This window comes from Anarrhichthys ocellatus, unplaced genomic scaffold (genome assembly GCF_004355925.1).
Source record: "Anarrhichthys ocellatus isolate YVR2014 unplaced genomic scaffold, GSC_Weel_1.0 scaffold22, whole genome shotgun sequence".
NCBI classification, from domain to species: Eukaryota; Metazoa; Chordata; class Actinopteri; order Perciformes; family Anarhichadidae; genus Anarrhichthys; species Anarrhichthys ocellatus.
In genome coordinates, this window is record NW_022280052.1 from 2,464,149 (window position 1) to 2,488,139 (window position 23,991).

Below are 23,991 nucleotides of genomic sequence, written 5' to 3' on the forward strand. Positions count from 1 at the left end.
TACTTTATTTATGCACAACCTTCTAAGGTCCGGAAAGATCAGCCACACATTTACAACGGGAATATCTGTCCCATTAAATAGAAACGCTCCATCACCTTGATATGGTATATTATATCTTAAAATCTGTGTTCTGACTCGATTCTACATGTCTCCATCTTTCCCAACCATCAGGTGGTGACTGCTCAGGTATCTGACACAGGGCGCTATGTGTGTGCGGCTGACAACGTGGCTGGAAGTGCAGAAAAATCTTTTAACCTTAATGTTCATGGTGAGTCGCATGTGAATCACATTTACATTCTAAATGCTCAATTTGATCAAATTGTGAAAAGATGAGTTGAAGATGCATCTACAATTACTCTCATGTAGAAAGAACTGATTTCACCTGAATACTGTTAAAGACTGCACTCTGAGATAAAAACTACTGTTTGTTTCTCGTATTTTTCCTTTCAGTGCCTCCCACCATTATCGGCCTGAGTCCTGAGACTGTGACTGTGGTGGTGAACAACTTTGTATCTCTCTCTTGTGAAGCTACTGGTTTCCCCCCTCCCACCTTGAGCTGGCTACATGATAGGGGCCCCATTCAGGCCAACACCAATCATGCACTCATCATGCCAGGTGCTTAAAATATCATATTTAAAAGAATGAACATTGAGCAGTGAGTGACAACTGAAGCCATTTTGCATTGAAAAAAATAACAGTAGGTTCTGAATGTTTATTTGTGTCCATTTGTGCCTTCAGGTGGTCGTACACTCCAGATTCTGAAAGCAAAAGTATCTGACGGAGGGAAGTACAGCTGTGTGGCCATTAACGCAGCAGGAGAGGCTTACAAACACATCTACCTCACTGTTTTTGGTCAGTCCACATCCACAATGTGTGCACTGTACACTGAGCGCCTGACTTTACATCATAAACTATGTTATGTTTATGCTATAAATGTTTTCCTCTCTGCTCTGCCTTTCCAGTTCCTCCAAGTATCCGGCACAGTAGTGGGGACTCTCCTGTGGTGGTGAATGTGCTGGTTGGGAAATCAGTAACTCTGGAGTGCGAGTCCAACGCTGTACCTCCTCCCACCATCACCTGGTACAAGAACGGCAGGATGGTGACAGAATCTGCAAACCTGCGCATCCTGGCAGAACAACAGATGCTTGAGATCAAAGGCTCAGAGGTAAGAGATGAATGGATGCAATGCTGTGTCTGTTCTCGTTTTCAACATCTTTCAGCGATTGCATGTCCAGTCAAACAGTATGGCCATTACTGTGATCTGTCTTTTTTCTTTGTTTTTATTTTGATGAAAGCTTGAGTTTTTGTAGCAGCCACACTTTGACCAAGCTTGACTGAGCTTGACTGAGCTTGACTGAGCGGGCCATGACATAAAGATGATACTGACATAAAGATGATACTGCCCATCAAGTCAGTGGGGCCAGCCACAGCAGTTTAGTCTAAGCAGATACAGTGTAGATATAAGAGCAAGTATCTGCTCTTTGGATTGGAGAGAGTAGGACCTAAAGGCAGCTTAAAGGTGCCGTTAAGTCAGGGCCTGAGGATGTCTTGGGACCCAGCCTGATACCCATTGCAGGGCCTGATGATGGGTCAAAACATTCATTTGACATGAATGCTTCACTTCCACAAGAGTTCTTACCGAGCTTCTGGCACATTTTACTTTGAATTGATAACTGACTATTATTTTTGTTGTTTATCTTCCTTTTATGTCTGCTCTGTTCTTCAGGTGTCTGATACTGGACAATATGTTTGCAAGGCCAGCAATGTTGCTGGACAAGTGGACAAGAACTTCCACTTAAATATTTATGGTAGCTCATGATATATTTATTTATTCAAAAATCTGTAAGAACTTCATAAATACACACATTGAATTTTCAACCGATGCTTAACACTTACAATATAGTATTAAAGAAACGTCTCCCTCCCTCTTCAGTACCTCCCAGTATTGACGGGCCAGCAGAGGAGAGTGTTGTGGAAACCATCAGTAACCCAGTCACCTTTGCCTGTGATGCTACTGGAATCCCTCCTCCAAGCCTTGCTTGGTTGAAGAATGGACGACGCATAGGTACGCCTTCGTTTAGTTTACATTTTTTTGTGAATCACACAAACCCCCCCCCCCCCAAAAAAATGTAGGTTGTTAATGTCGTCCTGGGAATGATATCCATTATTAAGCTGTATCTTACATTTAAATTAAATGACCTGTTTCTCTACAAGTTTACACAGAAAAAAACACGAGTAAGGGTGGATGAGGGAAAGGGCTAACATTAGATAACTAGGTTCTCATTGTAATTTCATTCATATGATTCTTTAGAGTATTCAGAGTCTCTGGAGATGCACATCTTCTCAGGAGGAAGCAAGCTGCAGATTGCACGGTCACAGCTTTCTGACAGCGGCACTTACACGTGTTTGGCCTCCAACGTGGAGGGCAAGGCACAAAAGAGCTACCACCTCACCATACAAGGTACATGCAAAGCCTCAGTCACTATAAATAAGTTCAGAATATTATGACATACTCTTGTCTGGCTTTATGTGTCGACTGTATGCTGTCAAGCTTATATTTTATCATACAGATAAATGTATTTACCATTTAATTTTTTCTCATGGTATTCATAGGATTGTGCTAAGGCCAGTAATTCTCTCTCAGTCCCTCCCAGTATCTCTAGATCAGAGCTGCCCAGTGAAATGGGAGTCCTGCTAAATGAAAGCATCCAGCTGGTCTGTCGAGCCCGGGGAACTCCGACTCCAACCATCCAGTGGTTGAAAGATGGGGAAGTCATCAACAATACGAGGGACGAGGGGCTCGGGTAATGCTTGCCGCAAGAAAATAACAAAATAGAAGGAAATGTATGGGATTTCACAGCAGGCCAATCCAGTGGTAAATGATGTTATAATGATAAAGGTGGTGTTACTGCTGATGCGATGCTGCCTTTGTGTGTAGAATCAGTCCGGATGGCAGCACACTCACTGTGACTGGAGCTCACACCACTGATAGTGGCAAGTACACCTGTGTGGCCACCAACACTGCAGGACAGGAAGACAGGATATTCAATCTTAACGTGTATGGTGGGTTAAATTGATTTTACTACTTGTATTGTCCAGTACAGACAGTCTGAGTCACTTGTCTTGTTTATTTTAATGTGACTGACTTTGCTTCACATTTACTTTTTCAGTGCCTCCTCTGATAGACGGCAACAGTGAGACAGTTGAGCAGTTGACCACGATTTTGGACAGTTCTGTCAACATTGAGTGTGTTGCTGCAGGCTCTCCACCGCCCCAGCTCCACTGGCTGAGAAATGGCTTGCCTCTGCCAGTGTCCTCCCACATACGGCTTCTTTCTGCTGGACAGGTGCTCCGGTAGGTCAGTGGACAGGGCTCAATAAGAGTTTGTAGCACATGGTGCTGCATTAACAACAATATCTTGTGCATTGTATGTGCACATAAATTGAAATTATTGCAAAGCAGTGTGTTATATTAGGGTAAGACTAAGGTATTGGTGCAATTGGTATCTGTTAAAATTGTGTTCACTTGCGCAATTACGTTTTTCATGAATTAATTCTCTTTTTAAAAACCTGCTGTACCCTGCAGGTTTTCCTACTGTTAATTCGATATAGAAATTCACCCTTCATAAAAAAGGAAAAAAAATAATTTATTGGTTATTTTACACCTTTAGTGAGAGTTCAAATGTAACAAGATACTTTTTGTATCTGTCAGTATTACACGAAGTCAGGTGTCCGACAGTGGCACCTATACCTGCATCGCGTCAAACAGAGCAGGAGTGGACAACAGACATTATAACCTACAGGTGCATGGTGAGTCTGAAAACATTCCTTGCTTGTAAAATCTGAGAACCACATCACAAAAGCAAACTGTTCAGCAATAAATGGTAATGAACTGTATCTTTTATTGTTTTCCTCAGTCCCTCCTGGCCTGGACGGAGCAGGGAGCACAGAGGATGTGACTGTAGTCAGAGGAAACTTGGCTTCTCTACTGTGTGTTGCTGATGGGACCCCGACCCCTTCTTTGTCCTGGCTCAAAGACAGGGTAACTCTGATTCCTGACCCCCACCTCAATTTTCTCAATCTGAATACCACTGTGCAAATCATCCAGGCCCAGGTCAATGATACAGGACGCTACACTTGTGTAGCTAACAATAGCGCTGGCCAAGCTAGTCGCCACTTCAGCTTGAAAGTTCTGGGTGAGTAAAAGCACATTAAAGCTCTTATTCTCCAGCTTCAGCTGTGATTCATGGATAAGAAAATAAATAATCGTTTGGTTTATGTTTTCATTTTCAGACCCTCCCCACATCAAGGGCTCTGGTGTACCAGCAGAAGTATCTGTCGTGGTTAATAATGTGCTGGAGTTTCAGTGTGAGGCCTCAGGTATCCCGACACCCTCTTTGACCTGGCTGAAGGATGGACGCCCACTCCCACAGACGGACAGTCTACGCCTCCTCCGGGGAGGAGAGGTGCTCCGTGTGGCCTCGGCTCAGGTAAGTGCCATGGGACTGGTACATATTAAATTTAAATTGAATCTCTTTCTCTTATCTATAAAAAATTAAAAACATACTTTTATCAAATACTGTATATGATAATATACCTTCCTGCAATTTTGGGCTATAGCCTACAATTTCCAAGTTATTTTCATAGGCATATTTCAATCTCAAGTCTCTTCATAATCATTGGCATCCTCACTGGCGACAAAGTTTTTCTTTCATCCATTATAACTTAGCTGTTTTTTAATTCATATAGAAATAGAACAGTCTGTTTTATCGAACAGCAGCGCTCTCAATTTAGTGTAGAGCTTCACATTGGATTTACAAACACACCTTTTGTCACACTGTTTTTCTCTTGTACTCAGTTGGAGGACACAGGCAGATACAGCTGCTTAGCCAACAGTCCGGCAGGCGATGATGACAAGGAGTTCCTCGTTCGAGTGCATGGTGGGTAACACAGATGTGTAATACACATTGCTGTTAGCGCTGTACATAACATTGTTGAAACAATCTCTGACTCAAAGGTAATTAACGTATAGTACAAAAAGGGACGATTCAGTCAATCTGTACATAGGTAATAAATATATTTTTCTGTCATGCCTGTAATAAATACATAATACGGTGACATGAGATTGGGCTATAAAATCCATGTCAGTCTCTTTCTGTCGTTTCTGTAACAGTTCCCCCTAACATTGCTGGGGAGAGCACACCTCAGGACGTGTCAGTGCTGCAGAACAGACAGGTGACTCTGGAGTGCAAGTCAGATGCTGTTCCACCTCCAACTCTGACCTGGCTCAAAGATGGCCAGCCATTGCAGGTCAGAAATGAAACAAACAAACAACTATCCACACAATGCAATTAATTCTCATGAAACGTGCTCACAAATTACTATCTTTGTGTAGGCCTCTGCCCGTGTGCGTATTGTGTCTGGTGGCCGCTACTTACAGATCAACATGGCTGAGCTCAGCGACACAGCTCAGTATACCTGTGTGGCCAGCAACATTGCTGGCAAGACCACGCGGCAGTTTAACCTGGCGGTAAATGGTACAGTAACATCATTTATCCACAACTAACGTGCATATAGATATACTGTATATCCTTTCTTATAGAGCTGAAAAGGAGAATTTTTTTTCTCTTTACAACTCCTGTAATTACAGAGCAAAACTCAATGCTCAGCTACAAATGAGTAAACAAATATTAATCTGTCACCTGTGTCTTCAGTGGCCCCAACTATCAAGGAAGGCTCACTAACAGTGTCAGTGCACATAAACAAGCCAGCAGTGCTTGAGTGTATCGTAAGTGGAGTGCCACCGCCTCGTGTCACATGGAGAAAACATGGTGCCATATTGGCAGGAAACAACCCCAGGTAAAGCCACATGTTATGCAACAATGATGCCTTTTTGCAGATTCTATCGCAAATTAGTACTATTTTCATCATAAAACAATTGCATTTGAAGTTCTATTTGATACTATGTATTAGTGTTTTCAAAGTTCCACAATCTAAAAAACATATATTATTATGATGTTGTAGCACAACTCAGTTATTGGCATTTCCTCTGTGCTATACCTTATCCAGTTTGTACAAATGTGCGCAGGTACACATTTGCAGAGGATGGGTCATTACACATCCACTCTGCTCAGGTGACCGACACTGGACGCTACCTGTGTATGGCAACAAACCAGGCTGGGACACAACGCAAGAGAGTGGATCTGCAAGTATATGGTGGGTGATAAATACGTGCATACAAAAACAAAACGCATGAATACCTTCAAACTGTCTCAATCACCCACAAAGACAGTCGCCCAGTAATCTTGTGATCGTCGGTTCTTATCTTTCAGTCCCTCCTTCCATCGCTGACAGCCGCACCAATGTGACGGTTACAGTCAACGTTCAGACCACCCTGTCCTGCGAGGCCACCGGTATACCCAAACCCACCGTCAGCTGGATGAAAAACGGGCGGGCCATCAATACTGACCAGAACCAGAATTTGTACAGGTTGATCCAGGTTTTCTCCCTCTCCAGTTTCTGATTCAATAGTTAAGACTGACAAATACAAAACTGGAACATTTTATAATTCCTCATCTTAGATGACATTAATAGCTTTATTGCTTAAGCGTTTCGTTGTAAGATTCCCTGTTTAAAATATATGTATATATATATATATATATATATTGTTCAGTTTTCCATCTTTTTATAGAGCGCCTACGTCTATTTTATTGTTTCCAGATTACTATCATCAGGCTCCCTGGTAGTTATAGCACCAACAGTGGAGGACACAGCAGCATATGAATGTGTGGTCTCTAATGCAGCAGGGGAAGACTCCAGGTCCATCAACCTCACTGTCCACGGTGAGTAACACAGCGTTTGTTGAGAAATTGTTCATTATTATTATATCATGATTTGATTGAATTTATATTTCTGTTGTAAATATTCTTTAACATTTAATTTGTTTTAATTTATGTCCGTCTAGTTCCTCCGTCTATAGCAGATGAACCCACAGAGCTCGTTGTAACCAGACTGTCCCCAGTGGTCATCGCCTGCACTGCCTCTGGCGTCCCGGTGCCCACAATCCACTGGACTAAAGATGGCATGAAGCTTACCAAAGAGGGACAGGGCTACAGCATCCTGCCCACAGGTCAGAATCAGGATTAATGTAAATAGTACGCAAATTTTATTTGGTATGATTTTACAAAGTGACACCAAAATACTTAAATTGCTAGCAAAATACGTTAATCACCAACTCTTTTATGAGAATTAGTTATGCTATTGTATTCAGTTAATTCTTCCACTGGTCTTGCTATATTCGAAGAAAAGCTACCACTGTGAGTCATCTAATACACCATTAGAGGTTTTACCAAGCGATAACTGTGTCAGGTTACTTTATTAGCTTCGTCAATTTTGTTGAATTGGTGTGTTATGATCTGTGCTCAGGTCCAGTAGAGATCCTCTCAGCTCAGCTCAGTCATGCAGGACGCTACTCCTGCACGGCCAAGAATGCTGCCGGCTCCACCCACCGCCACGTGCAGCTCACAGTGCAGGGTAAGAACATCCTGAGGACCAATATACCAAGAGACTCCCTGCTGGAGACAAGCAAAAATAATCATGGTTCTGAACTTAACTGCTTTCCATATCATCGTTTTGAAATATAATTCAATTTCGCTTGATGATGATTTCATTACTGATATATGTTCAGTGATGACATTTTTTTAATAGAGGACTTTAACTGCTATATGACTCTTGCATGCTTTTACTGTACCACTTTATTCTTTTTTTTTTTCTTGAGATCTTTCTGAGCATCACTCTTTTCCCATCCCTCTCCTCAGAACTCCCAGTAATCCAGTCTCATCCCTCCACCCTGGATGTGATCCTGAATAACCCCATCACTCTGCCCTGCAGGGCCACAGGCTCGCCCAGGCCCACCATCACCTGGCAGAAGGAGGGCATCAATATACCCACCACGGGTAATTAATGTCTCTCTGTGTGTGTGTGTGTCAGTCATCATAAGTAATCAGGCATAACAGCATGTCTCTTGCTTCATGCCAGGTGGAAGTTTCACCGTGCTGCCTAATGGTGGTCTCCAGATTAATAAGGCCTCTGTGTCGGACTCTGGGACATACATATGTGTGGCTCAAAACCCTGCAGGGACTGCGCTGGGCAAGACCAAACTCAGAGTACAAGGTAAGGCACTCACTCAAGTACAAGTAACTAGATTAACATTCGTATTATGTAGTATTCATTAGTTGCATACAGGGATGTAAGAAGAACACCTTACAATCATGTGTTCTGAGACAATAGCGCCGCTGCATTAAATACTACTTTTGAAAAGAAAGGTTTAATTTTCAGCTGCAACGTCAAACTTATTTAAAAACATTCTCGCAGAGCTGACTGTCTTAATTAATTTATATTCCATTTATCCTGATACTGTAGGTAACATTCATGAGTCTTCAATTCCAACCTGCAGCCCCTCACCAAAATTCATATTCATCAGCCTAGTTGCGTTTTTTGTTTATTTCCTAATAACGTCAATAAATATTCGAAATATTTTTCCATTTGCTGTGTCCTGCAGTCCCTCCAGTAATCAGCTCAGTGACTCAAAGGTATCTGTCACCTGTGGACTCCTCTGTGACGCTACACTGCCAAGCTGACGGCTCGCCTCCCCCTTCTGTCACATGGCACAAAGACGGGCAGCCGCTGAGTGAATCTGTGCGCCAGCGGGTGCTCAACTCAGGATCCCTGCAGATCGCCTTCATCCAGCCAAGTGATACTGGACGATACACTTGCACTGCTGCCAATGCAGCCGGCACAGTCAGCCATGAGATGAGCCTCACTGTACAGAGTAAGTTTCAGTTAGTGCAGTATTTCAAACTACATCAATGAACACAGCGCATTATTTTTTGTGATGTCACACAAACATTATATATTGTGAAACTGATCTAACTGAATGTGATACATTGGTATCTTCAAATATTTTAAAACCACATTTCACATACAATCTTAAGTACCACTTTCCATTGCAAAGATGTAGCTGTAACTACCCATGTACTTATGCTTTAACTGCATTTGTGAGTGTAAGCAAGCAGGAAGAACAAAGCCTTTTTCCATTTTTGGTGTACTGCCTTTTCCCATGTGCAATAAAGCAATCCAGTTAATTGCCTCAAAATATAAAATGTAATGTAGAGGGCATTAGTAGCTTTGCATATTTTCTAAAACCTTCACTCGACTGTTAAAATTAATGTGATGTTGACTTCTTTGCAGTCCCACCTTCCATTCAAGATGGAGAGCAGCAGGTAGCGGTGGTGGAAAACAGTCAAGCTCAGCTGGTGTGTGTGGCAGAGGGGGTCCCTCAGCCCAGCCTGTCCTGGGAGAAGGACGGTAATCCTCTCAGTGAAAGCACAGGGGAGTACACGATCCTGCCCTCTGGAGAGCTGGTAATAGACATCGCTCATGTAAGAAAAACATAAGGAAAACAACAAATGATCTATACATGTTTGTTTATGTCTGTAGATTTCTGGAAAGTGAAAATAGCTTGTGTTAAATTTAGTTTAGGTGGCTTAAGTGGCTTGTCTTGCATCAAAAAGATGCATTTAAATATTGTTTTCTGCTCCCACTCTCCTCATCTCCCCTCCCTCTGTACCAGCCTGACGACGTAGGCAGTTATACCTGCGTTGCCACAAATGCAGTCGGACAGGACAGTCGGACAACAACCCTGTCTGTACATACTCGCCCCGTCTTCACTGAGCTGCTAGGAGATGTGGCCCTCAACAAGGGAGAGCGCCTCCTGCTGGCTTGTGGAGCCAGTGGCATCCCCCCTCCCAGAATCACATGGGCCTTCAACAACAACATCATCCCAGGTGTATAGCAAGACCCCATTGATTAGGAAAATGTTTTATATCAACGAAAAAATCCATCAGAGCTATGCTCGTTTTATTTAGCTGTGCTGTATGTGATATATTAGAATGAAGACTGTCTTTTTCTTATTATTATCTTTTTCTGCCTTTTGTTGATGCTTTAGTTCACTACGACCACATGAACGGCCACAGTGAGCTGGTGATAGAGCGAGTGAACAAAGACGACTCCGGCACCTACAGCTGCGTGGCAGAAAACAGTGTAGGAATCATCAAGTCACTGGGCTTTGTCTATGTCAAAGGTAAAACCACAAATATTAATGTTAATCAATGTGTTTAACAACTATAACCCCCTTTGTAGGCACAAGGCACCCATAAGTGGAGGCTGGTTTATGAACAGATAATGCATGACAATATAGTAAAACACAGCTGTATTAATATAAAATATCATACTATAGAAGAGATTGTTGACAAATATTGTACATTACCACTTAAAAATGTCCCTATAGCTATACATACAACTACATTATATTGTATTAGAAGTGTGCTGCTTATAAATGCTAAGTAGAGAGATTTAAAGTAAAGTGCTACCATTTAACTTACAACTCAATCCTAATCAAGTGGTCTTTCCATAATGTCAACTTCTTCCGTCTGTCTCCAGAGCCTCCTATCATCGATGGGGACCTTCACTCCAACTGCATTGAACCTCTGGGTGGTAATGCCATCCTGAACTGTGAAGTTCGGGGAGACCCCCTGCCCACCATCCGGTGGAGCAAGAGTGGAATAAACATCCAGATCAGCAACCGCATTTATCAGCTGGACAACGGCTCTCTGGCCATCTATGGCACTGTGGTAGGAAAACACATTAAACTGAGGTCTCTCATGTGTAATAGTCTGCAAATAAAGTTGATAGAAAGTGAAAGTGCTCTGCTGGCTAAGTGGTTTAACATTTCATGTAAACACAATTTCTTTGCTTTTCAGACAGTCATTTAAGTATATATATACATTTTTTTAAAAACATATTTGTGATTATGATAATGAACTGTGCTTTCATTAACTTTAATACAGAGTGAAGATGCAGGCAACTATATGTGTGTGGCAACAAATGATGCTGGAGTGGTGGAAAGGAGTGTTACACTTACCTTGCAGCGTAAGTGTCTATCTTATCTGTGGCTGTCCTATTTAGCGTCGAGTCTTGCATTTGTGACATGAATAAAATGCAAAAATTGACATTGACATAGTACTTTAGTGATTTTGTATCGTTTTTTTTAGTGCTCCCAAACTGATTTCAATGTGTGAAATCGGTGGAATTCCCCTTTTAAAGGTTAGATCACATAGATCTGCCCTTTTCCAGGTGCGCCGACCATCATAGTGGAGCCAGTGGAGACGGTGGTGGATGCTGGCACCACAGTAGTGCTCAACTGTCAGGCGGAGGGGGAGCCTACCCCCGTGATACAGTGGTCTCACCAGGGGCGACCCCTGCTGGGTAACAACCGCTTCTCCCCTTTGTCCAACGGTTCCCTCAGGATCAGCAGTGCCCAGAAGGAGGACACAGCTCAATATGAATGTGTGGCCAGAAACTTGCTGGGATCAGTGCTGGTCAGGGTCACTCTTACTGTGCGAGGTGAGTAGGACATGGTGGGGATTGTTATCGTTGTGCTGTATTTTTGAGCCAACTCTCATTTTAAAAGCACAGTAAACAATCATCCAAATGGACCAAATGGCAAAAGACATGTTGTTCTAACGTGCAGTCATTTGTTTTCCAGTTCATGGGGGCTACTCCGAGTGGTCAGAGTGGGGTCCTTGCAGTGTGTCCTGTGGTGTTGGGGCCCAAAAAAGGCTGAGACAGTGTAACAACCCTCTACCTGCCAATGGGGGACGTCACTGTGCAGGATTTGACACAGAAACACGTAGTTGTCAGGGAAAGCCCTGTCCAGGTGGGAGTGCTTTGATAAATCAGAGGATTCAGTACTTGTACAGGAGACTGTCCAAATGGCACATGTGGTAACAAAGTCTTTACCGTTGTCCCTCTACAGTGGATGGTAACTGGTCCGATTGGTCTCTCTGGGAGGAGTGTTCTCGTACCTGTGGTCAGGGCAACAGAACCAGGGTCCGGACCTGCAGTAACCCTCCAGCTCAGCATGGAGGCAAGCCTTGTGAGGGCAAGGCAGTGGAGGTCATCATGTGCAGTGTCAGACCTTGTCCTGGTGAGTGACCAGATGTAGTTCAGCAGAAGGCTGTCAGCTGTATGAATAGTTGGAATGAGGAGGTTCAACTGGCAGGAATGCTTGTTTCATCTTAACATCTTCACATCTCATATTTGTTTAAAATCACACTTTTCTCATCTTCTAAATACAAAAGTCAGTTCTTTACTGAAATAATGTTGCAATACTATTTATCTCAATTGTGTGACTTCCTATAATAAATCACACATTTACAATGGACAGGCTTTTTGCCCGATTTTATTAATTGCCTTGATTTTCACAAGGTCTCAATAAACAAGCTTCCTTTATTTTGCCGGTTTGTGGGCCTTAACAGTGGTGGAAGGGCTATTTACATCCTACTCGAGTAAAAGGAGCAATACCACAGTGTAGAAATAGTACTTAAGTATAAAGTGTCAGCAAATGGAAATACACTACAAGTCAAGTACAACCACCTCAAAATTGCACTTACTTACGTACTTGCTTTCCACCGCTGGGTCTAAATATATGACTCTAGGCCTGTATATATTGACTTTGTGTTTATACTCCTGCAGTGGCAGGTAACTGGGGCTCTTGGTTACCATGGAGCGCATGCAGTGAGAGCTGTGGTAAGGGTATGCAGTCCAGAATCCGGCTGTGCAACAGCCCTCCTCCAGCATTTGATGGGCCGCAGTGTGAGGGCACAGACACCCAAACACAAGTGTGCAAGGAGAGACCTTGTCCTGGTGAGGGCTCAGGGATTGTACTTAATGATAAAATCAAATTGAAAGAGATTTTAGTCCATATTCATACGTCTGTTCTTTACTGGATGGTGTAAAATCAGTATAAGTGACCTGCTTCTTCCTCCTCCTTCTTTTCTTGTGCTGTCCAGTGGATGGGAAGTGGTCATCCTGGGTAAGCTGGGGAGCCTGCAGTGTTTCATGTGGAGGCGGGACAAGACAGAGTACACGTCTCTGTGCCAGCCCCGTCCCTCAGCATGGTGGCAGACAGTGTGAAGGCAACGATGTGCACATTGACTTCTGTAATAGCGACCCCTGCCCCAGTGAGTCATATGAACTTTTATTTACTCTTGCTGCATTTCTAAAATCTAACTAGTATCATGTATTCTTTACATCTAAATGTAGAAATGTCTGTCTTGTGACTTGATTCTGGGTTTCTTTCCAGTAATGTACCTGCTCTTTTGGCTTATTTTTGTTCCTTTTCTATCTTTGACATTTTAATTTCTTACTGTCAGTCAGTGGTAACTGGGGTCCGTGGAGTAGCTGGGGCAGCTGCAGCAAGACATGTAACGGGGGTCAGATGAGGCGCTACAGGACATGTGACAACCCCAGACCTGCCAATGGTGGAAGAGCATGTGCAGGTGCAGATACACAGATACAGAGATGCAGCACAGCCAACTGTCCTGGTGAGTCAGCACGTTTAAGACCGTGTTGGGGGTGAAAATGGTCCTAAATTGTGAGGCATGCAAGAACTGTTTTTTGGTGACTTATTGTATATTGGGTATATTATTGCAGTTGACGGTAACTGGGGCTCATGGCAGCAGTGGGGAGAATGCTCCGCTTCCTGTGGCGGTGGAGAGAGGACACGTGTCCGTTTCTGTAATTATCCGTCTTCTAGCAACGGTGGTCGGCCGTGTCCAGGAGACTCCTCTCAGCTGTCCAGGTGTAACAGTCCCACCTGCCCAGGTGAGCCATTTTTGTAAATACAAATTGTGCATGTTCGTAACTGAGCATTGCACTAAAAATGTTCTTGAATACTTTCTCTTCTTTTGTCAGGTGGAGCCCAGAAGGCACGAGGAAGCATCATAGGAAACATCAACGATATCGATTTTGGCATCGCTATCCTCAATGCCACCATCACAGACAGCAAGTCTGGTGGCAGGACTATTAAAGCCACTATTACTAATGTACCAAGGACATTAGGTCAGTTTTCCAACAGTTATATATATATTTAATCTTCTTCTTTAAATGCACCAAATAGTACCTGCCTCCACACAACTAGAGCACCTAAGTTGTTCTCTTGAACCTTCTCAATAAATCTAATAATAAATTAAATTAAATATGCTTTTATTTCAAGGTCCTGCAATGAGAAAGCTCATCTCAATCCTGAACCCTGTCTACTGGACCACTGCACAGGAAGTAGGAGAGGCTGTCAATGGCAACACGCTAACAGGAAGCATCTTCAGGCGAGAGACACAAGTGGAGTTTGCCACGGGTAAGAATTGACAGGCCTTGGTGTGTCTGTTTTTATTGCTACAATATGACATGGTTAATGCAATTGTGAAAATGTTGACTGATGATTTTGGATATGAATAATGCTAGTAGGGTAAAACGGAACTTGACAAACTGTCTGTGGGGTAATCTTGGTAGGTGAGATCCTGAGGATGACTCACATTGCAAGAGGCCTGGACTCAGATGGAGTGTTGTTACTGGACATGGTAGTGAACGGACACATCCTGCAGCTGCCCTCACATGCTGACATCAGCATCAAGGTAAATAAATAAACTATGCATGTGATTAGACTTTGTGACCTATTGATAGGTATGTTTATTACTTAGTAATAAATTGCAACTTGTATAAGATCTAGGCAAAAGTAGTAAAAGACCAAACATTGTGAGCGTAACAAATGCTGTATTTTCAACTCTGTTTTATCCAGTTTACTACAAATGGCATATCCATTTCATCATTGCAGATGCCATATTGTGTGGAGCTATAACATGTCAAACTACTTTAAAACTGCCTCACATGTTCCCTTTGTTCGACTCAGGACTACACAGAGGATTACATCCAGACAGGCCCAGGCCAGCTGTACGCTCTGTCCACCCGCATGTTCAGCATCGACGGGGAGAGTGTGCCCTACTCCTGGAACCACACCATCTCCTACGACCTATCCAAGGGCAAGATGCCTTACCTCGTAGAGACGCTGCATACCTCAGCCATCAGCGCTCAGTACCACCCCATGGAGGAGATGTTGGAGTATAGCATCCAAGCTAGTATCGCCAAGGGTGAGAATACTGTCCTAAGAAATTACTGAATTTATGAATTATAAATTGACTGGGTGAGAGATGGATTCAACAAGGCTGCTAAATTCATATTAGGCTATAGATTTTTCCTTTGTATGTTTGGTCCAGTCATCCTTTTAAATCTGATCTTGCTTTTTTTTCCCTGCATGTAATTTAAATTGAATGATGAAATGTTTATTATTCCAGGAGATCGCAGTAACCAGTGTCCTCAGGGATTCACTCTGGTGTCTGCTGGGCCCTACTGTGCAGGTAATGTTTATTAATGCATATTATGCTCTTCCCAATCTCGGGCTATTGATCTGACGACGGATAAGCCTCCCGGGGCAAGGGGCTATATTTCTGGGGTTCCGGTGTAGCCATTGTTCATCGTTTACAGTTGTTAACGATGAACGAATTGAGATGCAAGACAGGAGTTGGATTTGAGAGGCAACACGTACGACCGGATTATTTCACAAGTAGCTGGTTTACAAGCTAATTTTAAACCAATAAAAATCTAAATCATCGGCAGACGATTGCTGGTGGGTTCTGTCTCTTTTGCTCTCCACGCTCCTAGACTGGTTACCTGCTCAAACGTGATGGGTCAATACAACTCAGACTACAAACATAAATCACAAAGCTTCCGACCCCAAAATCTCAGAGAGAATCAGCTAACCAACATTGTAGTCTGTCGCTAGATAATAATAGTGATATGTTAAGTTAAAAGTCTATTAAAAATGTGCTTTTAAAGTCACATAGTGGATTTGAAAAGTGCCTTTATATCTGTCAACAGCTTATCCAAACATACTTAGCAGAACTTTGTCATTGTATGCTTGAATCTTATCTGATTGTTGCCATATTGTTGTTTATGTATCATTTATGTGCCACAGATGAGAATGAGTGTGAGGTAAGGAACCCCTGTTCCCATGCCTGCCACAATGCCGTGGGAACCTACTACTGCTCTTGTCCCAGAGGCCTCACTATCTCAGCTGACGGCAGAACCTGTCAGGGTATACAAATCACTTCTTAATCAGTGCTCTCAGCGTTATTATCACACGCACGGGTCATTGTTTAGCTAATTCAATGCTCTTCATTCTCGTAGATATTGATGAGTGTTCACTGGGTGGGGACGTGTGCCACGATGGACAGGACTGTGAGAACACCATTGGCTCGTACCGATGTGTCATGCACTGTGGGCGCGGCTTCAGGAGAACAGCCGATGGTCTCAGCTGCACGGGTACATCAACTAGCTGCATTGAATAACTGAGGATTTGTTGTGAGTGTTGCTGATGTGAACCTTTTTTTTTTTTTTTTTATAACTGTCCTCTTTGTTGCTTAGATGTGAATGAGTGCAAGGAGTCCAATCTGTGCAATCAACACTGTCTGAACACGATTGGCAGCTACCGTTGCGCCTGCGAGCCAGGCTTTCAAATCAGGAACAGACGCTGTATAGGTGAGACAGCTTCACCTCTCCTTATAGTGCTTTATCTATACTATCATAATATAGGGATACTATTTTTTATTCATTTTTATATAATTGCATTCTTTGAAACAAAACACTTCTCTACTTCTCTCTCTGATCAACCCAGATATAAACGAGTGCAGGCAGAGGGTTTGTCGATCAGATCAGCAGTGTAAAAACACACGGGGTGGTTACACCTGTATTGACCTGTGCCCCAATGGTATGACTAAAGGTGCCAATGGGACCAAATGTGTAGGTGAGTATTCATAATTCAACTTTCTCTGAAGTACAATATTTAATAAAGTACAGACTGGGAAAGACTTTCGTTCTGCAACAGGATTAACTTCTGTATCCTTTGTGCTGTAGACATTGATGAGTGCAGAGATGGCACTCATCAGTGCCGATACAATCAGATCTGTGAGAATACCAGAGGCAGCTACCACTGCACCTGTCCACGTGGCTACAGATCTCAGGGAGTGGGACGGCCCTGTATCGGTACGTGCATCCTTTTATGTCTCTTATAAAAATTAGAAAACATAAATCCAATATTGTATTCCTCATTTTCAATATTCAGGCAGGTGGTACTTCCACTTTCTTGTATTCTGTTTAGCTGAGGATATTTGCCAAAGCATACAGCATGTTACGCAATGAACGTGTCAAACATTTTTGCACTGCACTTCCTGTCAGCTTGTCCGGTTCTACCAGCATACTTCTCTCTTTGTGTCAGAGACTCACTCCTGTTGAAAAACTAAAATAACTCCACTGACATCTGCAACATAGCTCATTATATCCTGCCAGGGCTTGCTTACATCTCTAGAATACTGTAGTTAAAACCACTGACTAACTGATAACTTTAAAGTCCCTGCAAAGCTTTAATGCATGGTATCAGGTCCTCTAAAGCTCTACATTGATGCTACGTCTACTTACCTACACTGTCAGATAGGAGTAAGAGAAAGGGTCAGGAAGGATTGCAGAGGAAGGGAACTGAAAATAAATGTGTCTTTCTGCAACACATCAACCATAAAAAGACCAGCACCATGACTTCACATCTCTGTCGGTCACTCTGTCCATTTCACTCTCTTCCAATCCTGACTTTTAAACTGTTACCTTTATGTTTTGGATCTGGCTATTTCCTGGAGTTGCTTTGTAATGGCATACATTCACTGTTCCCCCTGTGACATCATTAACATTGTACGCTGATGTCTGTCTTTGTGAAATATTCATCTGGCATGAATTGGATTTTGTACCCGATATCAAATGTGAATTATATTTGATATTATTTACTCAGATAAAAGGTCAACTAGATTTAAAATGGAATTTGAAGTTATTATCTTCAAAGCATTACTTTTATTTGATATGAGAAGAGATAAGTCTCTCATTCAAATTAGACAAATGTATTTATAGCCTCAATACATTTCTGTCTTAGGGACATGGAAATGTATTGTTGTACAGTGGGGTAATTGACATATACCCTTTTTCCCCCTCATTTTCATCTCCCTCCTCTTTTTTCATGGCCCACACCACCTCGTTTGTTCTTTTCATCCCTCTAAACCCACATTTCCTGTTACTTCTGTACTCTTTTTGCACCTCTTTCTCCTTATTTTCTGTCTATTCCTGCTGCTGGTCTTTCTTTATGCTGAGGGCAGACATAAATGAGTGTGAGCGGCTTCCACAGCCCTGTGCCCACCAGTGCATCAACACACCTGGCAGCTTCAAGTGCACCTGCCCGCCGGGACGCCAGCTGCTGGGGGATGGCAAATCCTGTGCTGGTCTGGAGCGTCTGCCCAGCTATGAAAGTCACTCATTTGGCTACCGAACATCACTATCCTCTCCTGAGCGCAACTCCTACCAGCGGCTGTACCACAACTTGGCCTCTCAGAGCTACCACTCCCACGCGGCCACCGCAAGGGGGCGCAACAGGAGCCGGAGCCGCAGAGAGACTCCCATACGTTCCTCACAGCAGGGCTTCCTCGCTTGTCAGCAGGGGTTTGAGTCCAGGGGTGGCTCCTGCTTAGGTAACAATGGAGGACAGGCAGGGATGAGATGAGGGAGAGGATGAAAGTTGTTCATAGAGGAACTGTCTCTTTGCTTTGCTGGTTGTGGGTTTGACTTGAATATAGAACTGAAAGCTTTAAAAATGTGTCTTAATATGTAATTTATGTTGTAAGATTTTCCCTCTCATCATTCTATGGTTGTTTGTGTGTTTGCGTGTGTAACTCCAACAGACATCAATGAGTGTGAGGTGAGGGATGCCTGTCAGCATGAATGTATGAACACACCAGGAAGCAACAGGTGTCTCTGTCCTGCTGGTTACCGCCTCATGACCAATGGCAAGACCTGTCAAGGTGAGAACCACCAGCTACTCCCCTTTCCTTCCATCACCATCATGTAATGCTATTATAGCTTGTACAGTAATGACGATAAGCTGTTTGCTGTATTTACAGATGTAGACGAGTGCCTGGAGCAGAACATCCAGTGTGGAGTAAACCAGATGTGCTTTAACATGAGAGGAAGTTACCAATGTATTGATACACCCTGTCCACCGAACTACCAGAGGGATACAGCCACAGGGTAAACCTTCACAGAAATACACTCAATTAGCTTATACAATTAGGATTAATCCATTAAAGTGATGAAACATAGCCACTCATTGTTTGTTCAATTTAGGGGGTTTGCAATTATGGAGCAGTTTGTATATTTCGGTTATTTTCAAACTTTAAAGGACCCCTGTGTAGGATTTAGTGGCATCTAGCGGCGAGGTTGCAGTTTGCAACTGAATGTCCGTTCTGGGCTACTGTAGAAACACGGCAGTCCAACATGGCGGACTCCGTGGAAGAGAACCCACTCCGTGGGTGTTTCTTAAAGTCAAGGAAGGATTCTTCAAAGGCATTGACTGTTCCAATGCCTTGCAATATGTACGTCCTACTGCCTACTAAATAAACAATTAAGTATGATCTACAAGCAGACTGTTCACATTAAAGTAGAGAGCCATGTTCATCCATGTGCAGAGAGCTCACTTCTCATACTCAGAAATTCTTGCCATTCTGGCTGTCAAAGTGACGTTCTCTGTTTTAGGTTTACGGGTTGGAGAGGTATGTCATAAAATAACTGTATGCTGATGATGTTCTGGTTCTCAGTTGCACGTGATTAAACATGAATGAAAACATAATTATGAATATTATATTCCATTTCTGCCACTAAATCCTATACACTGTTCATCCAAAAAACAATTTCTTCACAAAGCCATTGTGGTGCGATATGCTGATAGTTTGGGTTTCATCTGCAAAGGTTTTTAGACAATTAGTGCTCAGACTTTGGGGTTAGTAAAGATTCTTCTATCCTAGACAATATTAGTTATTTCTCTGCTTTTCCCACATTATACTCAACTCTCTATGTTGCGTCTAGGTTTTGCCTGAAGAATTGCCCACCAAATGACCTGGAATGTGCACTGAGCCCTTACGCCCTGGAGTACAAGCTGCTGTCTCTTCCCTTTGGCATTGCAGCCAACCAGGACCTCATCAGACTGGTGGCCTACACACAGGACGGAGTGATGCACCCCAGGACCACGTTCCTAGTGGTGGACGAGGACGTCACGTTACCGTTTGCCCTGCGAGACGAGAACCTAAAGGGAGTGCTGTTCACCAGGCGGGCGCTACGAGAGCCCCACACGTACCGCATGAAGGTCCGTTCCCTCTCCTACAGCGCAGACGGAGGCATTGAGTACCAGACTACCTTTATCGTCTATATCTCCGTCTCTGCCTACCCCTACTGAGAGCACTTTAAATGACACGAGACAACCGTGCCGAGATGAATTGCGTCCTAAATGAGTGAGTGGGTGTGGTTTTTGGAAAACCGGCCACATCAGTAAACAAACTGAAAAGACTTTGTGTTCAGTGTGAGAGAGGCCAGTGAGTGCATACAGCCCTGAAGACACAAGGAAGTAGATTTAAATTCGATACAATACAGGCCACTGGAGGTCAACAGGAGGCTTGGTTGAAACTGGCTATTCATTGGCTCTAATCCCTGGATTCCTCACGTGAATATGTCAGGACGTTTTCAGTGAAACAATTGATATTTTGTTATTTTCCCCCTTCCCCTTCAGATTTATTTATAAGATCAATAAGATTTTGCTCCTCAAAGCCAAAGCATCCACTGCAGGCTCAAAAAGTAGGCTTCATTCCTACTCAAGAAATTGTAGCTAGCCTCTTATTTACATCTACCTATTATTAACTTATTGGGAAGTGCTTGAACGAGAAAAATGGGCAGTTTTTGTTTAGCCCTTGCGTCATCAGTCACCAAAGTGGAGCAGTGACTGTTCAGATACGTTGCTTATTTTGGCTATAGAAAACTTGACTGTCACATATTGTACATCCTCAGGTAGCGGCCTAATATACACACACACGTGCATCAAAAACAAACCCTATCTAATTGTTACACTGATTACATCATCAATGTGCCATATACTGCTCCATCCAATAGTTGATACCGAGATGTATTTTATTTTTATGACTTGTACATATGTTTTTTTCTCATAATGTATTGCCATACTGTACGTATTGTATCAATTTTGTAATAAAAAATGAAATAAATGAATATTCACTGAAATCAAGCATAATGTTTGTCTGCAGCGCTACTTCATAAAACAGCCCTGATCCTTATTAAGCATTTCATACTTTAAAAAGTCTGAATTGATCAAGCTACTTCCAGTGTAACTCTCCAGTGATCACATCATTTATTTATTATTTATTTATGTATTCTCTGCAATAGAGAATCACAGACGAGGATTTATCTTTTGTCGGCCATAACAAAATTCTACTTGTAACTTTTAAGATTCAATTTTATTTGTTTGAATTTCTAATATCTCTCCAACAATGTTATATATTTATAATGTATCAATACGGATGAAATAATGCTAATATTAGCTGGAATTGAAACAAAAAGCAGGTAGACAATGTAAATCAAAGGCATCTTGAGGATAATTTAGTACAACAATTCAGTATATGAAGCTGTATAAGTGATTGCAAAAAAAGATAATATAAACATTATTCTTGATGTTTTCACTCCTGATAAATGAAAAGAAAAAAGGTGTAATATCCTGTCAAATCTTTAAGTTAAATGCAAAATAATGGGCTAAAACTACCCTGTTCTGAATGATCATTTTGCTTCAGTTAACGAATCGTTCATGACCAATGACATTAAGTAGTCTACTCTGAAACACATCCAAGAAGTTGTTTGTACAGCAGCCATTTAGGAACAGATCATTCTTAAATTTATATCTTTAACTTACACAGATTTCTGAAAGTATTCAGACACCATTACTTTTTTTCCCCAATTTGTTATATTTCCCCCCCTCATCAGTGTCACTCAATACTTTTATTAAACAGAAAGAAACCTGAAATATCACATTGACATGTATTTAGACCTTTAGCTCAGGTACCTTCCATTTCTCTTGATCATCTGTGAGATGTTTCTGCACCTTGATTGGATCCACCTGCGGTCAATTCAATTGATTGGACATGATTGGACACGAGGTTGAAGAAACCGCCTGCAGAGCTCTGAGACCAGCTTGTGTCGGGACACAGATCTGGGTGAGATCACAGTGGCCTCCATAATTATTAAATGTAAGAAATTATATTTAACATAAAGCTGCAACATTACAAGGGTGTCTCAAAACTTTCTAATTGTAGCTTTAAAAATATGTCACTGTTCGCAGTGACATAAACCCCGATTGTCTTTGTATTCAGCATACTTTGTTTAAAATAAGTCACAACAGTTGTTATCAGCAGTCACACCTTTATTAGTTTTGTCAAAAAAGCACAAACATAAAAAAGGGATATTGAGTAAGGCAGTTTGTACATCAGTTAGGGACACTCCCTCGACTATAGACGAGCATCTCCGACTAGAAATACATGAAGCAGAAGAAGAACTGGGGCCGTTCTTCTTTTTGTTTTCATGTAAAACTTTACTGCATTAGAAAAGGAATCGAATATCTGGATGAATCATCACTGATGACAGTATTCAAACATGAACACCCCATGTCTAAATATCAGCTTGAGTAGAACAGCTGTGATGTGCTTTCGAAAAAGCAACATCCATCCTGTGTTTGATTGGAAATGAGCACGAGCAAAACATTATGCTGGAACTGAATTCCTCTGATCGCTGCGTTTACACAATATTTTCAAAACAGCATATTTTTTTTTAACCACAACACACTTTGCTTGTATGTCCATTTATACTGTTTATAGCCATCACTCCACCGCTTTGCCTTAAACATTCTTCTCTAATACACAGGGGCCACAAATTCATCAATGTAAGCATGAAAGCAGAATAAATCATTTGGCAACAGACGTAATCTACCGGATAAGGCAGATAAAACTTTACATTTCCAGTTTTCCTCATATTATAAAATGTATGGAAATATAATACGACTTCCTACTGCCAGACGACACCGTGTGTGGAGGATCTGTGTAAATGAACAAGCATTAATTTAAACCCAGATTCAATACAAAAATCAATGTTTCCAGAAGAGACATGCAACATGTACAAAAGAAGTATGAAATGCTTGACATAATACTCAAAAGTGTGATCATGCAAACAAAACATATATTTTTTTAAATCGCACAAGAGAGACAAAATATCAATTATCTCATCTTCCCCTGCAAATCAAGCACACAAACCTTTTAAGCAATGGTTTTAATTTGGATCAGGTTGGGATTTGGCCCTGAGGCGAATAAAACAATAGAAAGACCAAGAGGAAAATATTTAATCCAGATTATTTTTCTGTTTTAAATACCTAAATAAATGCTGAGAAAGGATTCTCAGGGTGACGCGTCATTCCTGAAAGGACAGAAGCAAAGCCACATACTTCCCTGCACATGAGAGACTCGCACATGGGAGGGATGTGAAGAACAGTAAAATGGGATTAAGAAGAGTGGTGGTGGAGATGCATCGTGGGTAATAATCCTTAACTGGGGCAGCGTTAGAGGATGGGTGAAACCAACCCCCACACTCATCACGCTCTACAGGGTAAATGGTGACTGACTGACTGACTGACTGACTGACTGACTGCCCCCCCCCCCCCCCGTGAGCAAATCCCCCACCACTCCATCTGTGACTGTGCTTTTTAAGAGCCTCCCACTGCTTAAGTGTTAACAGTTGGAGGCAATGAGAGGATTTACTGACTCAATCGGGCTTTTATTCCATCAGGAAGTCTCTACTGATGACATCATACAAGATGGGAAACAAGTACTGTGATGTTGTTTTTTTCCTGAGAGAAGCAAACCCGGAACCCTCTGTTGTGTTTGTGTGGAAGTCAATGGAGGAATCATTGCTAAGAGAAAAAATAAATACATTTTGTGGAGCAGGAATATGTTTTCTGCATTCAATTGTGTTTTCTAAGATTTATCTCTAGTTTGGGAAACTCTGGTGTGTGGACCAAGCATGCAGTGTGTAGGACTGACATGGGGAGAACGGGGGGGGGGGGGGGGGGGGG

At 42.3% G+C, this 23,991-nt stretch overlaps 1 protein-coding gene across 2 annotated transcripts in view; it reads left to right on the forward strand.

Annotated features, from left to right (window-relative positions):
• Nucleotides 1-21,099, forward strand: part of hmcn1 (hemicentin 1) — a 79,077-nt gene extending 57,978 nt beyond the window's left edge. Inside the window, exons 57-107 of one of the 2 annotated variants that reach the window (XM_031859462.1) lie at nt 172-268; nt 451-615; nt 739-852; nt 963-1,165; nt 1,727-1,808; nt 1,934-2,065; nt 2,312-2,461; nt 2,645-2,804; nt 2,939-3,063; nt 3,171-3,354; nt 3,712-3,809; nt 3,917-4,195; nt 4,293-4,489; nt 4,858-4,939; nt 5,173-5,309; nt 5,395-5,536; nt 5,714-5,858; nt 6,088-6,215; nt 6,332-6,488; nt 6,720-6,841; nt 6,964-7,128; nt 7,425-7,532; nt 7,817-7,954; nt 8,037-8,171; nt 8,560-8,829; nt 9,249-9,439; nt 9,631-9,844; nt 10,006-10,140; nt 10,500-10,690; nt 10,907-10,988; nt 11,193-11,462; nt 11,605-11,775; nt 11,875-12,045; nt 12,594-12,764; nt 12,911-13,081; nt 13,274-13,444; nt 13,554-13,724; nt 13,815-13,961; nt 14,116-14,253; nt 14,409-14,530; nt 14,806-15,043; nt 15,248-15,310; nt 15,928-16,047; nt 16,140-16,274; nt 16,377-16,490; nt 16,627-16,755; nt 16,866-16,994; nt 18,146-18,514; nt 18,725-18,844; nt 18,944-19,070; nt 19,905-21,099. In XM_031859462.1, the coding sequence (XP_031715322.1) occupies nt 172-268; nt 451-615; nt 739-852; nt 963-1,165; nt 1,727-1,808; nt 1,934-2,065; nt 2,312-2,461; nt 2,645-2,804; nt 2,939-3,063; nt 3,171-3,354; nt 3,712-3,809; nt 3,917-4,195; nt 4,293-4,489; nt 4,858-4,939; nt 5,173-5,309; nt 5,395-5,536; nt 5,714-5,858; nt 6,088-6,215; nt 6,332-6,488; nt 6,720-6,841; nt 6,964-7,128; nt 7,425-7,532; nt 7,817-7,954; nt 8,037-8,171; nt 8,560-8,829; nt 9,249-9,439; nt 9,631-9,844; nt 10,006-10,140; nt 10,500-10,690; nt 10,907-10,988; nt 11,193-11,462; nt 11,605-11,775; nt 11,875-12,045; nt 12,594-12,764; nt 12,911-13,081; nt 13,274-13,444; nt 13,554-13,724; nt 13,815-13,961; nt 14,116-14,253; nt 14,409-14,530; nt 14,806-15,043; nt 15,248-15,310; nt 15,928-16,047; nt 16,140-16,274; nt 16,377-16,490; nt 16,627-16,755; nt 16,866-16,994; nt 18,146-18,514; nt 18,725-18,844; nt 18,944-19,070; nt 19,905-20,271 (8,142 nt within the window). In that variant the 3' untranslated portion in view covers nt 20,272-21,099. The remainder of the gene's footprint in view (nt 1-171; nt 269-450; nt 616-738; nt 853-962; nt 1,166-1,726; nt 1,809-1,933; nt 2,066-2,311; nt 2,462-2,644; nt 2,805-2,938; nt 3,064-3,170; nt 3,355-3,711; nt 3,810-3,916; nt 4,196-4,292; nt 4,490-4,857; nt 4,940-5,172; nt 5,310-5,394; nt 5,537-5,713; nt 5,859-6,087; nt 6,216-6,331; nt 6,489-6,719; nt 6,842-6,963; nt 7,129-7,424; nt 7,533-7,816; nt 7,955-8,036; nt 8,172-8,559; nt 8,830-9,248; nt 9,440-9,630; nt 9,845-10,005; nt 10,141-10,499; nt 10,691-10,906; nt 10,989-11,192; nt 11,463-11,604; nt 11,776-11,874; nt 12,046-12,593; nt 12,765-12,910; nt 13,082-13,273; nt 13,445-13,553; nt 13,725-13,814; nt 13,962-14,115; nt 14,254-14,408; nt 14,531-14,805; nt 15,044-15,247; nt 15,311-15,927; nt 16,048-16,139; nt 16,275-16,376; nt 16,491-16,626; nt 16,756-16,865; nt 16,995-18,145; nt 18,515-18,724; nt 18,845-18,943; nt 19,071-19,904) is intronic. The other variant, XM_031859460.1, reaches the window with a different exon arrangement.
• The last annotated feature ends 2,892 nt before the right edge of the window (nt 21,100-23,991 follow it).